This window comes from Scleropages formosus, chromosome 3 (genome assembly GCF_900964775.1).
Source record: "Scleropages formosus chromosome 3, fSclFor1.1, whole genome shotgun sequence".
In the NCBI taxonomy this organism is placed as follows: Eukaryota; Metazoa; Chordata; class Actinopteri; order Osteoglossiformes; family Osteoglossidae; genus Scleropages; species Scleropages formosus.
Genome location: NC_041808.1, coordinates 9,325,577 through 9,342,475, shown reverse-complemented (window position 1 = coordinate 9,342,475; position 16,899 = coordinate 9,325,577). Strand labels below are relative to the sequence as shown.

Below are 16,899 nucleotides of genomic sequence, written 5' to 3'. Positions count from 1 at the left end.
ACTGCCACACTAACATCAATTCTCTCTATGAGAGGGAAGGGCCCTTGTCTCCTGCTGTCAATAGAATATGACCTTGTGAGGGATGTCGTGACCTTTAAGGCCATTTGGAACATTCCCATGAAGCAGCATTTAAGAGACAAAACAACCAAGTAAAAGCCAGTGGAATTACTGCATGAAAGCTTTTAAGAACAGGCATTTCTTGAGAGTAGGGTTCTGTTTCAGGTACTATTCGCATTTTTTTTTTATGTTTGAGCAATAATGTTGCATGTAAAAATTAGAATAGTTTGAAATCCTCCATCTGTAATTAAGATAGTACTTTATTAATCCCTGCAGGAAAATTCACACACAGCAGCTAAACATGATATGTAACTACAGACGGAAAACTTAACAGTAAAGGTCAGTTATACTAACAAAATAAGAAAGTCAACATTTACAAGTTAGTTACTCCCATAATTGTTAATTATAGTACTGTTAGTCTTGATTTACAAGCATTTGAATGACTAGATATATCACTATATTGTATCAAATTGTACTCATTGTTTGAAAGCAATGTGCCAAGTATGGTAACATGGTGGTATTTAATTCCAACAAACAGTTTGTGTCCAGCATAGTAACACTGGCAATTTTCTCGGCTTGAACGTTTCTTGGCTTGAACGTTCTGTATTATTGCAATCTTAATTTCCATAGTAATTGTCTGCCTTTTCTTACCACTACTGTCAGCACTTTTCAGAAAATGGTAGTGGGTTAGCAAACACAAAATGGCACAAAAGAAACATGATACAGAAGCAAAATTGGTACAACAACAATGGATTTGGTGGTTGTCTTGTCTAATTCCATGTACAGTCATGTAGTTATCGGAAGTGGACAGTAAATTAGACATACAGCCAATTTGTACTTCTGAATGTTGTAAGTTGAGCAATATCTGTATTTCAATCTGTATTTTTGAGAATACTATGCACCTGTCTTGGCAGATTATGCATAATTTATTTTCCATCTAAAGTGTTAAAAGCAGATGACTACAATCAACACAGCACACTGACCGAGGTAAAATCTTCATGCTTTTGCAGGAACATAATATTACATTTGCCGAGTGTTTGACTTTTTATGGGAATAAACCTGAAAGAAATTAGTCTGACAGTTAAAAAATAAATAAATAAATAAATAAATAAATAAAATAAAATAAAAAATAAATAAATAAATATGGTAGACTATTTCCTCCATGCAATTTGAAGTAGCAAATATTAGTTCATTTAGAGTGACTTCATAAACTGGGTTCCAGATGTCGGTAATAATCCAAATGTAGCTGGTCCTAGTTTTCTCATACATAAAATACTAATGAAAGGTTGTCGTGGTTAGGTGTATATGCACACGCACATGCACACTGACTAACCCAGGCTGAAATTAGCAAAATCAGCCAGTTGATATCTTGATGATCCCATACTAAAACTTCGCACATTGACTGAATCATAGAAAATATTATCTGTATCATTAATATAGCTTTTCAGTTTGTCTCAGTAAAGCATAATTGATATGTTTTTTTTTTTAATCCATTTTGTTGTTCAGATATAATAATTTAAAAGAGCAGTGATTGGTATTATGGACTGAATATCATTACAGAACTAATGCATGTAAAGATTGTCTCATGGAGTTTTATGGGAAGATGGGATGGAGTTTTAGATATACCTTTAATTTGGCCTATAAGCACATTGTGCGTAAATCTGTTATCACACACAAGCATGCACACGTTTTCTGACACTGTTCTTGATCCGTAAAGCTCATCCTCACTTATATAAAGGAATTACCAGCATTTTGCTTTTGATTTTGTACTAGCAGTACAATATCCGTGTTAATTTTCTAAAATAAGAAATATAAATCATTATTGTATTATTCAGTATGTATGTTTGTACTGTATAAGCCATATGGCATCATGTATATTCTAATTTTCTGTGAAACTATTTCATTAAAACTAAATTAGAATAATTTAGTAAATGCAAAAGATGCAATGTTAGTTTTTTCCATTCTAACAATATTCAGTAGATAGTTCAGCAGCTTCCAGAGGAAATGCACTGTATGCGAAATAAAATGTTTGAAACAGAGGTCCACCAGAAAAGCTGTATTATTCAACTTATATGGTTTTCTTCAAATTTGTAAAATGCTATTATGGTCCACAAATGAATACAAAAGCACAAGAGTGTCTGTCAGACACCCGTTTAGCAGTATGCGTCTGAACCTGTGTGTGCTGCTCCACAGCTAGCTCCGAACCCAGCGCCCGTCTTTGATGTTTACAAATCAGGAGCGCCCAGAGCTGCCTGTACCAAAAATACTTCCAAGTCTGCAAATTCAAGGTTATTTCACATCTCCTTTCTTCATAGCAAAGCCTCCTGAAATGTTCGCCCTCATGGCGTTTATTTCATGCTGAGTGACTGATTTCAAGCCTACCATGGGTTACTTGTTGAAGGCTTTCCTGCATTTGCTGAGTACTGAGGTCTGCCGACTGGTTACTCCTCTGTCTGCTTTAATTATATTGGCTGTTAAAAAAAAAAAAAAAAAAAGTCAATTTTCAAATGTGTAATATTAGATAAAATCAGATGTTTGCAATTATCTCATTTGATTTAATAGATGCACGGGATCTCTTTGCCATACGGTGGACTAGGATCCTGTTCAGGGTGCACCCTGCTTCATACCCCGTACTTCCATAATCGGCTCTGGGCTACTGCAACCCTACACTAAATAAGCAGTTACTGATAATGGAGGAATAACTGAGTGGATGTTTAGCGCCCGAAGGCCTGTAGTGCCTTGCAAGGAATGAACGCACACTGAACTGCGTGGTCTGCAGGGTGTTTTGTACGACCTTTGACATGTGGGGTCATTGTACATTTCGATAAAAGAGTCAAGAGCATAGAATATGGACACATTACTTTTTTTTTTTTTTTTTTACTATTAATGTGGTGGGAACACTTGCAGCGCAGCTTAAATTTTTGAGATTGACACCAAGGTGTGACATGTAAGAACAGTCATCTATCTGTAAGCTCTCTGTATTTGAATAGTCCACGTTACCGAACTAATGGCCGAGGAGGGCTTCGTACAGTTTATTATCAGAGGACACATTTTTCTGTTTTGCCTACTGGCTCTTGCTGCCAAATGATGCTTTTATGGTTACCAGATTAAGCAGAATTTTATGATTCAGATAGATAGTAATTTTGGCAGGAAAGGTCAATGTGCAGGCAATTTTCAGCAGGCCTGGGATAGTGTCATAAACATAAGATCTGTTAACTCTATCACTGTTTTAAATTGTCTTAGAGCATCTTAACTTGCTCATTTTAAAGTGACTTGTATAGGTTTATTACTGTAATCGAGCAGAATCTGAACATGTTTTGATTTCCATAATGGCGTGCGTGAATTCTTCTAATCATTAAACCCTTGTTTTGAATTCAAATTGCGGAGGAGGATGAATTATACATGATAATGTGGCTACGTGAATAACATCCCAAAAACCACACTGACTTCTGCACACACTGACCATAAGAGGTCACCAATGTTTCATTACCAAGATGAAAATGTATTTCCTTTTCACATCCATACAATGCTAATTGCACTTTTTTTTAAAAGTAATGGTAATTATAATGTTAGTCGTCTTTTTATTTATTTTCTGCTTGATAACTACTATATTATGTTACACTACGAGCTCAGTCCTGCTGCAAAGGGTCCTATATAAGCATTAACAGAAAATGTGAGTAATTTTAAAATGGAGATTGATATCGAGTGGAGGTAAGATAAAGAGAAATAAAATGCTAACAGTGGGTTATATATAATGTAAAAAAAACCGAAATCTTGTTCGTAAACTTGTTTGAAGCAGTTCAAAGGCCTTTAGCAGCAGCATATTTTTGTCAGTTTTCTGACACTTTATGTAATTCTTAACCGGTAGACAGCATCTGTTGTGCTAATACTAATATTTTCATAACTCCAAAACAATTTCTTATCAGCTGTACACCAGTGTTTTGTCTATATATAACATAATACTTTGTCAGGTATGACTGGCACATTCATCTTGAAACAAAACCTGTTCCACCTCGCAGTCCAACTCTCTCCAGCACATTTTGTTCAGATGTTTTTTTTTTTTTTTTTTTTTTAAAAAAAAAAAAAAAAAAAAGAAGGTTCTTTTCCCTGTCATTTTTAGCAAGATGTTTCTAGGGAGAAGCTGTTTTGGTAACAGAACCTAGAACAAAGTCCTTCCGTAATGTTTTCCACAAGAAATGGTGCATCGGTTTGGCATCGTCCATGTCACAGTTAAGTGACTCTACAGACGCCATTTCTGACACTCACTTTTTCCTCTCTTGTTTGTTTAGTTGTCAGTATGTCCCTGACATCCCTCCCCCCCCACCCCTTTACAACCTGCGCTGAGGGTGCGTCAAAAAATACTGAAATATGAGGGCTATTTACACGGCTATGAGAGAAGCAATTATTTATCAAAGATTTATTATTACTTATTTGTCAAAGTTTTTTAATTCAACATTTTTGAATTATTAGAGAGTTGGCCGGTGCTGTAATTATTGTCTCGGAAGAGGGAGATGCGTTATAAGGTACTCATCCGTTTTAAAAGAAGCGTGTCACAGCAAATCGTCTTTCCGAAAGTGTGTGCGTCTGCGCGTGTTACCGTTTTTTTTAGCTAAATCGCGTTCTTCTCAGAGCTGGTTTCTACAGTTTTGTGAAGATTCCGTCTTTGCATGTAGAACAGGGGTGCAAAGTTGGACCCTGTTCAATTAGCGCATATTGAACCATAACCGCAGTCATCGAGTAGTGCTGCTGGAACATAGTTTACACCACCAGAACTGTCAGAATGATTTTCATACTTCACAGAGACTGGGAAGGAAACAACCAGTGGCTGAATGTCATGACCTAACAAGCAGTGTGCCTTGCGCAGCACGGGACTCTCAGATGAGGAACGTTCATTCTTCATTGGTATTCTAGGGGCCATTGCAAATATTGGTTCATCTGTAGGGCTGCTAAACACATTTGAAGAGGTACAGCACATTTCTTTTTTATTTTTTTATTTATTTTTTTTTTCCCCTCTTCCCAAGGAGATGTTTCTTTCAATTTTAATCAGGCCAAGCGTTCCCTAGACAAAGCCAGTTAGAGAGAAAGCGTATCTCTACTTCTGGTTTGAGGCGCTTAGCGTATGGGCTTGCTGGGAAACCCAAAGTGACAACCGCTGCCTTTCCCTGTGCGCAGCTCGGGCCCAGAAGTGAGTTTACAAGGAGATGGAGGCAAAGCACACACACGCAGCATAAACAGGCACGCACAAACATGGGCATACACAAACATGCCTGAGCCCAGAGATAAGTGCACGCATGTAGGCATGCGTAGAACAAAGACGCAGTTTGTCGATGTATAGCCTAACGCAAAGAAGGAGAGGCAGAAAACACAAGAGGACAAGGTATGTCCTCCCGCAGAAAAACCCAGGGAGGAGAACCGCCAGAATCATGCCGCGCTAATTCCACCACCTCCGAGGAACTTTCTTTTCTCTTTGTGGACGAACGAGGCGACCCACATTCGCGCTTCTTCCGAACGGACTCCCTCTTGCATAGGGCTCACACTCGTGATGGTGCAAAGCAATAATGTTCGACCTTAACTTAATAGCGCCTATAATTAAGTCTGTAATTTACCCAACATGAAAAGTCAAACTAGTTTTCTTTGTAGTTTTTGCCAAGGTAATCCCTGAAACAGTGCACATTTTCTTTTTTGTTGAACGTGTATACATTTTCCAGCAATTTTTTATTTTTTTTAAAGGATTTGTGTTCCACTGAGATAAGACTGCAGCGCTACTTACTTTCAGGAAAAAGTGTCTCCGGGCCTTGTTTTTCATCCAAGGGTTATTTGCATTGGTTTGGGAAAAAGTCCATATCTGGCTCATTAACAGCGAGAAGGCTTTAGGCGAACATGGTAAAGCCACATTGTACACGTCGAGCGTGCACACACCCACACACGAAGACAAATCACCTAATTCACCACTGGCGTGCATTCCCCAAAATTTACCGCGTAGTGTTTAGCACTACAGCTCGAAGACATGTACATTTTTTTCAAAAGCAAACTTTGTTTGCAAGGGAGTTCATTTTTTTTTTTTTTTTTTTTTTTTAAACACATAGTTATGCCTGTTAACTAAACACAAGGCAAGCTACTAACTCCGGTTTTGGCCACATGAGACGGTGCTCTGACATTGCTGCTGGATCTGGTGGGAATTTTGATCTCGTCTATGAACCTCTGTCACCTTGTCTGTACATGAGGCATAAGGCTCAGCAAATTCAGGCATTGCACACAGCTTCAGGGCTGCACGTTCTCTCCTGGTGCTGCAGCGCCGGTCCCACTGGACCCCGTGCCGCTGCCAACTTGATGCGCTTCCAAGTCCTGGGCCTCCAGAGATGACACCAGCAACTGTTCCCCAGTTCCTGGAGACATTGCCTCAATTAACTACATTTTGTATTGCATGTAATTACAGCTTAGCTACTGTACCCCCTGTACCAAAGATGATTCCAAAGCCACTTTTCAGACCATTGTCATCAGTGTTGTTCAAATAAACGTTATGTGTGCATGTATTTACATGAATCAGTTTGTTTACCGTACAGCATTAAACACGTATGACCTTACAGAAGAACCGTGAATGTTTCCGTATTCTCCGTAGTGCGGAGGAATAGGCAAATGGCCTCACACTGAAACCACATTGTATTAGATTGCCAAAAACCAATTAGAAAAATTGTGAAAGTAATATCTGATATTGGTTGTTTTCTGAGCTCGATGTCTAGACTGGAGCAGCTTTGAGCTCTATTGGATGTTGTCATTTCGATCATCGGAGAAACCCTGACATGAGGCGTCTCTCCCTCAGCTGTCAGACAATCGCCCTCTGACTTGTGTCAGAAAACCTTTTGCAGCGAGGATCAACCGGGGGCATTTACAGTATCTCGTAACCACCTCGGTTAGGCCAGAAGATCTTCCATTATCTTCTGCCCTCCAGTCTGTGGCTTCGCTAGTGTCTCCTTTTGACTTGCTAACCCTCCCTCCCTCCCTCCCCCCAGGGGAGAGGAACTGACCCAGTTCGGAGGCCAGAGGTAACTGAGTAACCGGAGGTGGGAAAAGCTCTCAGAATGCGACCGAAAACATTCATTAGCTGGGATAATGAAAGGTAAGCCGAGAACAAACTGGTGAGGCCGAGCGTTTGTGTGCGCGCACGCATGCGATGTGCTTGTATATGTCCAAAGACAGATTTTCACTGTACAGATGCATATAAATGGCAGATTTTCCATGTGAGACTGCAGCACCATGCCCCCCCACCCCTTAACTCCTAGCCCCAGTGCTGGGTGAGGAACAGATGCACATTCATTCGAATGAAACAGCTGGGAGCAGGAGTGATATTTGGCTGGTATTAGACGGCGTGTGCAGGAGGCAGATAACCAGGGCCAGCTTTAGAAAAGCACCGTTTGGTCTTGTCGTCCTGGGGCTTTCTGCCGTCTCCTGTGAGGGGCAGATAGAGTGGATCCCGGGTGCAGCCTGGATTCTGCAGATAGGCCATGCTCTCCCTCCCTCCCTCCCTCCCATGCGAAAGGTCAGGTATGTGGCAGAATAACAAGGGACGGGGCACCACCTGGGGATGCAGCAAGGCAGGCGCCAGGTAGCTGGAATTCATGTGGCACATCCACGGTTGTTGGACACGTACTCACCTTTGTTGTAATTATTCCACTAACGCGGACGATGGCAAGCTTTCCGCCACGTGCTTTGTGCACTGCCATCGTTCTTCCTGTTTTCATTTTTCCCCTTTGTCTTGTGCTCGTATGAAAAGGAGCTGTGTTTAGATAGAAATGAATTACCAGTGTCTTTTGCTCATGCTGCCTATGGGATTTGTTGCAAACGGTTAAAATAAATCCCTCTAAAACCCAGCTGGGCATATAGCTACCCCCTCCTCCACACACGCACCAGCCCCATCCACATTCATGTACTGGATTCATTTTCAAACAAAGTCCCGCTCGCCGAGGATGAAAAATATACCCCGGTGGGAATTTAAATAGTGGCCATCAATAAATATCACTGCTTTGGATTGCATTCATCTTCCTCACTTAATGCGTTTCCCAGATGCCCATCCCACGGCGGCTGACCTTTTCCTGGGAAGCTCCTGAACCAGCACATACTGCAAAACACTTTGTTTTGTGGGCCAGTCATTTATAGAGTGTAGACTGTAAAGGAGTGTATTACGAGTTGGGGAAATGTCAGATTTCTCTCCAGGAGTGGCTCCTTTGCACACGGATGGTACGAGGCTTGACTGCAGGGCCTCGAGTCGCACCAGCATTTTGAGAATGACTTTTTGTTGATTCAAACTAGGGACCAGGGGATTACATTCATAAGTGAATGAGTAATGTCCTGCGATCAATTCGCACCAAGCGGTAGACAACCTCAGAATTATTTTCCGTCCGAGAACATGAAAAATGGACTTTGTTGCATTGTCGCAATGCAACCGGTCAAATTGGAAACGGCTGCGGACTATCCTGTTGAAAAACTGGTGTCACCGGAGCATGTTTTTGGGGAGAGGAATGCCATTAGTGAGTTAAAAACGAGAAAGAAAGAAAGAAAGAAAGAAAGAAAGAAAGAAAGAAAGAAAAGAGGGAAACAGAAAGATTACTGGAAACCTGAGCAGAGGTATGCGAAAAGAGCAGCGAAAGCTGCGCCGTCACATTAGGCAAAAGCAATAATGCGCAATTCACTCGCCTGCACAACAGCGATTAAAATACATTAGAAACACAGATCCAGCAGTTTTCTCCTCTCGTCTGTCAGCGCTGAGGGAAATTCCTTTGATAGCAACAAGGAGGCATTCCTGCGTAATTGTATTTGATCTTGTTGTCACTCCCACAGGCTTTGTCATGCTCCACCATTTCTCTCCCTAAAACATTTGGAAACCATTCCTAATCCCAAGTTGGGGATTTTTCTTTTTTATATTCCTTTCCTTTCTATAAGCCACACCCCCTCCCCCTTTAAGTTCCAAAGGGAGGTGGATTTGCAGAATAAAATCAGAAATTCCCTCGTTCGTCTGACTTGAAAGAGGTGTCCCCCGCACGCCTTCACCTTCCACAACATTCTTCAGTGAATTCTCATAAATCGTTCCTGGGGGACCCATGACCCTGCCCCCACCACCCCAGTGATTTTGATAATAGTGAGGATGGAACCAACCAACACACCAACCAAGAAGATCATTGCGTCAGGTGAAACTGGGAGAGTCGGCTGCGTTGTGCCTCCGCAAGCTGACACAACACATTGATGGCAGCTCTCGCACTACATGCCAGCCTCTTCATCCTGCGGTGTATCCTGACCTTGACCCAGTTTGTTGCACCCCAGAAAGCTGTGGGGTTGGGTGGGGCGGGGTTGCAGCAGAGCAGCTCACCATCGTTATCTACGTTTAAGTCGACTTGATTAACGCTACCACATGCTTTCGATAATTGAAAGCTAACTAAGATGTACGATTTTGGGTTGCTGGAGCTCCTTGCATATAATTTATACAGTGGTGTATATTTTTTTATGATTGGTTGAGTGTTCCTTTACAATGCCCCCATCTTCAAATGACAGCCTATAAAGGGAATGAAAAGAAACTATCCCCCACATGTTTCTGCTGTTGATGTCAGTGAAGCATAATATAAAAATGTCAGCTTTGTGTGGCTTGATATACAGGACAGGGTATTGCAATTTCTATCAGATGCATTACATGAATATTCCGGATGCACAAAGGTTGCATGCTCCTATGGACTTCCTTGGCTACTTGTCTATTGTAAAAACAACTGTATTTATTTACTACCAGCCTTTTCCTAAAGCAAAACTTTGTTTCCCCTTTGGTCAGTCTAGTTCACTGAACAAGTTAAGTTTCTGCTGATTACACAACGCAGCAAAATTTTTCAAAGTTCTCAGTTCTGTCGATTTTTTGCGTTGATTCTGATTAAAGTTTACTGATGACAGAAATACCACTAGTTCTTCTAGAGCATCCATTTTGCTTTGGTACTTTACAGCCATTGGAAGATTCTAAGAAGGCACCAGAACATTCTAGAAAGCATCAGATCTTAAAAGGTACTGGAATATTCGGTGCTTGGAACTCAGTGCCAAAATTCACAAATTTGCTCAAGGATGCGGAATGTTTTTTTTTTTTTTTTTTTTTTTTTCTTTTTCTTCCTAAAAACTTACATGTAATAAAGCTGAATGGAAAATGCAAAACAAAATAAAAAAAATCTAGTTTTTGTTACATTGTGTTCTATGCTGTTAAATGAAATAGCTTAACATTACTACTAGGTTGTACTATACGTGTGTCCTCACCTTGCAACAGGTCCTTCTCTGCCCTGGTGCAAAGTGAGTTGTTTAAAGCTGGCAGAATTAAAGCTGTATGGTTTGGTCATTTTGGTGCCAGTCCCCCTCCCTCCATCTTTTCAATGTCCAGTATAATTGGGTACAAAATGTAAAGTAATTATAGGTGGTAGTTATCTCAATACATGGTTTAGATTTTTTTTTTTTTTTTTTTAAGTAATATGACTACATTTTATTCAAGACTTTACTAGTTCTGTGTTTTCAGGCTTCTCGATGAAATGGTCACCTTTGAATAATAGTATAGCTTTACAACCCTGTAAACTTTCAAGTTTTCTTTTCTGTGAATTGCAATGTAAAAAAGTTTTTAATAACAGATGGCAGGGTAAAGGAAGGGGACTTGACACGGGTTTCTGAAACACGACCGGTTTGTCGAATGAAGCCTTTGCGTTACAGTGTAACCCTGTTGCATCATACTGTCAAACCGGCACGTTAAATGCTGTAGGAATGGCAGAGGCACTCAAGTCATGATAACAAAAAGAACAGTTGTGGAACAAAAGAAACTATTTATTTGGAATATGCATTACCAGTACAAATTAAGAGACCATAAAACCTACACCTTGTTAGCTTTTTTTCTCCACAGAACACAAGTTTTAGGTTGGAATCAAAAAGACACTAGTTTTGTGTTTTCATTTGTATACCTTTTTACATATGCAGTTAAAAGTTAAAACTGGGCCAAGGGCAGGCTCAGCGCTTTAACACTCTGAAGTCTTATAAAAAAAAAAAATAAACATTCAAAAACACTGCAGTATTTTATTAAAGAACAAAAGACATGCAACAAAGAAAACATTTGATGTTTTACAAATTGCTCAGCTTTTTCTTTTTATACATTTTATTCTTTTTTGCAAAACCTAAAAGCATCATTACATGAAGCTTTTAATTAATAATACCGTGGTATTGGACACGCAATGTGGAAAAAAGTGTTTCTAAAATCTGAAGAAAATGGTGATCTGCCTCAGGGGCCTCCGTGCAGACCGTCGCTGCAGTAGAATTTAGCCTTTCATCCCACCGTGGGGAGGTGGGGGGGGGGGGGGGGAATGCGGGGAATGGGGGTCTCGGCTCGGGTGGATAACTGAGCAACAGAATTTCAAAGCAGTCTACTGCTTGCTGCAAATAACTATCCTTCAAACACACAAGGCACGAGCGTGGAATAGCTCCCCACGCCGGCACACTATCTCACAACTAACAATGCGGTTTCACTGAACGATAAAACATTCTAATTGTGAATACAGCTATTTAGAGATAAAAAGATTCTGTGGTACAAATCTTTCTGTAGGACTCTGTCAAAGCACTTTTTTTTTAAACTGTATCCTAATGTCAAACTACAGAATGCATTTAAATCTTAACAGCATATAAAAATATAATGCATTTTTAGAACCGTCTATCAGCAACATTTGAGTGCTTTCATTTTAGCTCTCAATAGCTGTATTACAGCATGCCTTCCAGTGTTTTTGTTTGTTTTTTACAGGTTTTTCTGACAGGATTTGGTCTTGTTGAAAGCAATTTTTCATGAGTAAATAATTGCAAAAGTTTAATTTTCACATAACCTTAATTCAGTATCCACTGTGATAAAGGTATATTTGTATTCACGTATAAAGTTTATCTAGTGAGTCTTGTCCCTAATGTGCAAGAATGTTCCCCCCTCCCGTACCTCTTATTTCCTATAAAATATTTAGCTGCATTTGTATGAAGAATGGATATTGTCCCTTTCCAACAAAGCAAACTAAGAACAAAGGTGCACATCTACATATATAGAGCATTCTTGCACTAATTCACATATGAAAATGAGGAAACAAAATGCTGATATTCCTGTGCTGTAAAAAAGCAAAAACTTAACGTTAAAATAAATGATATGCATTGTCGCCCACAATGTAAGGACCCACAAAAATATATCTACACCATTTCTGAATTTGCGTGCCCCAAGGGTATTGTATTTTTTTTTTTTTCTTCTTCCTATAAACACTACTGAATTCTGAATCCTTTTTGGTTCTGAGTATACCAGAACATTCATCGTAAACTTATTGAAACTGTTAATAAAGCTGATGAATATTGGTTAAAATTTTACCTTTTTGGTATCCAAGTAAAGGTCTGGGTAGATATGTAACAATATAAGAAGGCAACAAATAGGAACTTATGTAAACTTCTTAAACAAAAACTTAGTTGTTTAACATTGGGAAAGTGAGACAAAACAATGATTTAAAAACGTACATTTCACATTTTGGATTTTTCTGCTTAGTTGACAGAAATAACATGTTTATTGCAGATTAGATTTACCACTTGTTTCTTCGTGTTGCCTTGAGTTGACCTATACTACTTTAGCATAAAGAAAACAGTACAAATTAGCCATGTTCAGCTCTGGTATTACCTGAACAAACAGAGCTAGAATTTACTGTACATATGTCAGAATCACATTATTTTAATGACATCTGCATTATATAGATTCCTGCAAGATGTAACTGGAAAAAAAAAAAAAAAACTGAAAATCCAATAGTTACTGAGACCCTCTTAGGCAAATATACTTGTAAGAGAATTTGGTATTCAGATGTTGAGTCGAGAATGTTTTTTTTTTGTAAATTTCAGTAAGAGTCTGATTTATCCACTATAACTTTATAGCACCAGCACTGTTTATAAGGGGCTAATGTTTAGCAATGATGCAAAACACAGGCAGTGTATTTAAATTACCATATCATTGTAGTACTTCATATAAATGAAAACTTTTTACAGCTCAGAAATTCTCTTATGCACTTACTACAAGTGTTTTGGTTAACAGCAGCATTTGGCTAAAATGATACATTTTATGTGTAGTGTGTGAGTATATCTATAAAATACTTAGTTGTGATATTGCATAACTTGTGTGATTATGCATTGGATGTAAGTACAGTCTTACCTTCACTGGTGGATTTTACACTTGAGCTACAACACTCTTGATCATAGCCTTTCCAGATACTACAAAACTGAAGTCAGTCCATCTAATTTTACTTGAATACAGCTACTACCCAGCTTTTTAATTATTAAGTGTAAAAAGCTTAAACCAAAAACACAACTGCATGGGGACCATTTGTGATTATAGAAAATAAGAGTATTCTTTAAAAAAAAAAAAAAAAAAATCAATTATCATAGTGGTACTTTCACTGTAGCTTTTTTTGTGAAACAGGAGCATATCTGAGTTCTTTTTGGACTGGCCCCTCAAGCTACAGTTACTGAGTCAGGGATGGTCTGAGTGTTAATTTTTAGATATTTACCATACTGGTCTTGGGACATTCTGACCACAGATACTGATTGAGAGAGGAAGATGTGTTGATGCCGTTTAAAGGAAGGGAAGTGGCAGGGCCTGTTCTCCTGGATGGTTTAGCTGAGCTCTCTCAGCTGTTGCTGTGTTGTCTGGGTGAACTTCTACAAATCTGAGTCACAACATTGCATCAGTGAGCTCATTCAAAATGGACTGTCATTTTACACTCTATTTGCCTCTAGTGTAATGGCCAAATGGCTGTCAAGGTTTTTGTTTTCTGTTCTGGGAATGAACAAAGTAAATACTTTGACACTTTGAACATGCCTATTGTTGTGGGATGAGAATAGAATTGGTGTCCTTTAAAATCTCACCATTTGGAAAGACAGGGGTGGGTAATGCACTAACTGCTACAAAACAGAAGTTTTAGAAAACATAGCATTTTGTTTTTTTTTGTTTTTTTTTTTTTTTGCTGAGAGGTAGTGTAAAGCAATACATAAATGTGTTGCTTTTACAAATTACAAGGGCTGCTTTTCCTCATTTTTGAGATTAGTTATTTTGAGAGAAATTATATAAAGGGAGGTACCCAAATCATCTGACCATGTTTAAAAGTGTACAAATATTTTGGATCTCTTTTGAAATAGTTTCCAAATTTCAAATCAGAACCAGAGACTGGGTATGCCATTACTGTTGTTTCATGTTAAAAGTAGACCCCCACTCAGGGGGGAACATTAGCGGATGATTGACCTCCATTGTGGATGGTGGTTGCTGGAAAGGCCGGCTTTGCAGTTGGGAGTTGTTGCTGTGGTTGGTGTGGGGTCGCTGCGTGGAGGAGGGATCAGTTAGAGGTATCGGAGTGGACGCTGCCGGGGCCCTCTGTGGGCGAAGTCACTGATGAGGGGGTTGTAGCGTCCTGCCATCCACCATTTGCCTGCATGGTTAAAAGGAGAAGGAAGGACTTTGAGCACACAAGTGCAAATATTTTTCTTCTCTGGCAAATCACCAGATTTGGGAGGGACACTTATGCAGCCTGCAATTTACAATTCATGTATTTCGGAGCATAATATCCAGTTGCTGGCCGTCTGTTACAAGTTTGTCTCTTGAACTTCTAGTACCTGCTCACCTGTGTGCCTTTGTCCTTGAGCACCACAAACCACACCGCCAGGGTTTGCTAGGGATAACAGGGCCGCTCACTTTGCTGTAAATATCCAAACGGTCAAAACACGCAATGCTACCGACTTAGTTTTAAAAAAAAAAAAAAAAAAAAAAAGTGGGACTGTGGGCCACGATGTGTGATGAACCCTCTGTCCCCACAAGAGCAAACAGTGTCGCCCTGTATCTCTGAACCGAGCGAGCTCACACTCAACTGCCTCATGTGTCTTTCAAATGCAAAAATGCATCAGCCAAAGCAGGCTGAATTAAAAGGGGCATTTAGCCGCCTTGTCAAGGAGTGATTTACATGAGAGACAATAAACACAAATTACAATATTGAGAATGTATCCTGTCCTCTCCGAAACAAAACTCGAAAGACAGGCAATAGAGGAATCAATTATAGCAAATTATCACATTGGAGATTGAAATGAATATATAATGGGAAACATGGAAGCCATTTCAAATCCCCGCGACAGGCCTGCTAAAGAGCATTTGGGACATTAATAGCAATTTCCATGCCATCAGAGAGGGCTGAAAATGGTCTCTGGCAGGCTCTTATTTCAAAGCCTGTTATTTAAGATGGAGGCAGTCTGTAATCAGAAAAAACTGAAAAAGAAAAAAAGAGAGGGAAAACTTCAAAAAAATCTTCAGCTTTGGTGACACTCTACATCTGTTTGGAAGCCATAATTATTGTTCTAAGACGGAGGATGAACAGTTCTCCACATAAATGCACTGTGTCTTAGCCTAGCCATTACCATCAGCGGGAGAAAAGGGAATTATCTGTACGAATGGGCACTCTGTCGTACTCTGACCCCTTCTTCGAAAAATGCCAGGCCAATGTCAGAGTACTGAAATGCCATTTTTAAGCAGAGATTTCATTATTTCAGGATGTGCGTATGCTTAGGCATTTTTACATGTGTTTTCCCCAAATGGTCTGCGTTTATATTTCTGCAGCGTTCTTCAACAGCACGGAAACTTTTACTCACAGATGTATAGTATTATTGTGAGACTGAAAAGAAACCTTACTACCCTTAAAATGAAGTTGCTAAATTGAATGTAGATGTTCTGCACAAAAGAAGCAATACATTATCAGTGTTTCTTTCACAAGCTGAATAAATTTGTTTGTGCTCTATACATACTGTTGTGTTAAACACAGTATACTTGTTGATGAACGTTGGTGCATATGGTGAAAAACAGTACTGTCCTTCTCCTAGCGTAATGCACAAATTGTATTTTCTGTGAGATGTACATCGCTTTGGAGAAAAGCATCTGCTAAATGTAAACATGCTTCTTTGGAGTATTTGTATCCATAATTCCTTAGTGAACAACAAATACTTTTATAAACAAAGTCATTAAGGCAATGTGTAATAAAAAGATGATGAAAAAAATTGTAGACTAGGTTTAAAAATCAATGCATCTGATGTGAAGAAACTGACACTGTTTTGAGGGATAATTGTAAACTTATTGGGGGCAGTCAGCAGCAGGGATAGAGCATGCATACGTTAATGTTCTCTCGGGTTTATCAAAGGCTGCCTCCCAGGAGAAGTCTCATTTCCTCTTGGAGGGGGCAGGAAAAAATGTTTAAAAAAAAAGAAAAAACCTTAAGTCATTTGAATGCCCAATTTTCCAAATGTATTTTTTTCTGCGGGTCGATCTTCAGGTCATTAAAGTGTGGACAGCGACAAAGGCCAGGGAAGGACTGAGAGTGCGTCCGAGTTGCTGGCTCTCCCTGTGTTGCGGCTCGCTGTCAGCGCCATTAAGATGGCAGATGCGTGATCTGACCAATGCACTTGGATTGCTGTCCCAAATCTACACTCAGCTTTCCTTGTGACTGTCTTATTGATTTTCCTCCATACGACACAGCTTGTCGCTGTGAATTTCCATGCTAGCCTCAGCCGCCGGCATCCCCAAAAAGCTGAGCAGAGCGCGCCAATCGCCCCCGATCCCCTCTCCATTGGCTAGCAGATTTATTTTTAGGGGGCCCAAAGCCTGATTTCCGAGTCGTTTTGTTTGCATGTCGTTTGGACCTCTTCAGTGGCAAGCCAGGTCTGGTCTTGGGTGACATTTTGAAGCTAGTGTTGCGGTAGGTGTCACCTGTTCTGCGGCTATTCCCGGCTGGGCTCGCGTGGCCGCAGGTGCCG

General features: G+C 39.8%; 1 protein-coding gene across 4 annotated transcripts in view; it reads right to left on the bottom strand.

Annotated features, from left to right (window-relative positions):
- Positions 1 to 14,062: 14,062 nt before the first annotated feature.
- pbx1a (pre-B-cell leukemia homeobox 1a) overlaps positions 14,063 to 16,899 on the bottom strand; it is a 60,984-nt gene continuing 58,147 nt past the window's right edge. For 3 of the 4 annotated variants that reach the window (XM_029250293.1, XM_029250294.1, XM_029250295.1), the window contains exon 9: positions 14,063 to 14,537. In XM_029250293.1, coding sequence (XP_029106126.1) covers positions 14,445 to 14,537 — 93 coding nt within the window. In that variant the 3' untranslated portion in view covers positions 14,063 to 14,444. The remainder of the gene's footprint in view (positions 14,538 to 16,899) is intronic. The other variant, XM_029250296.1, reaches the window with a different exon arrangement.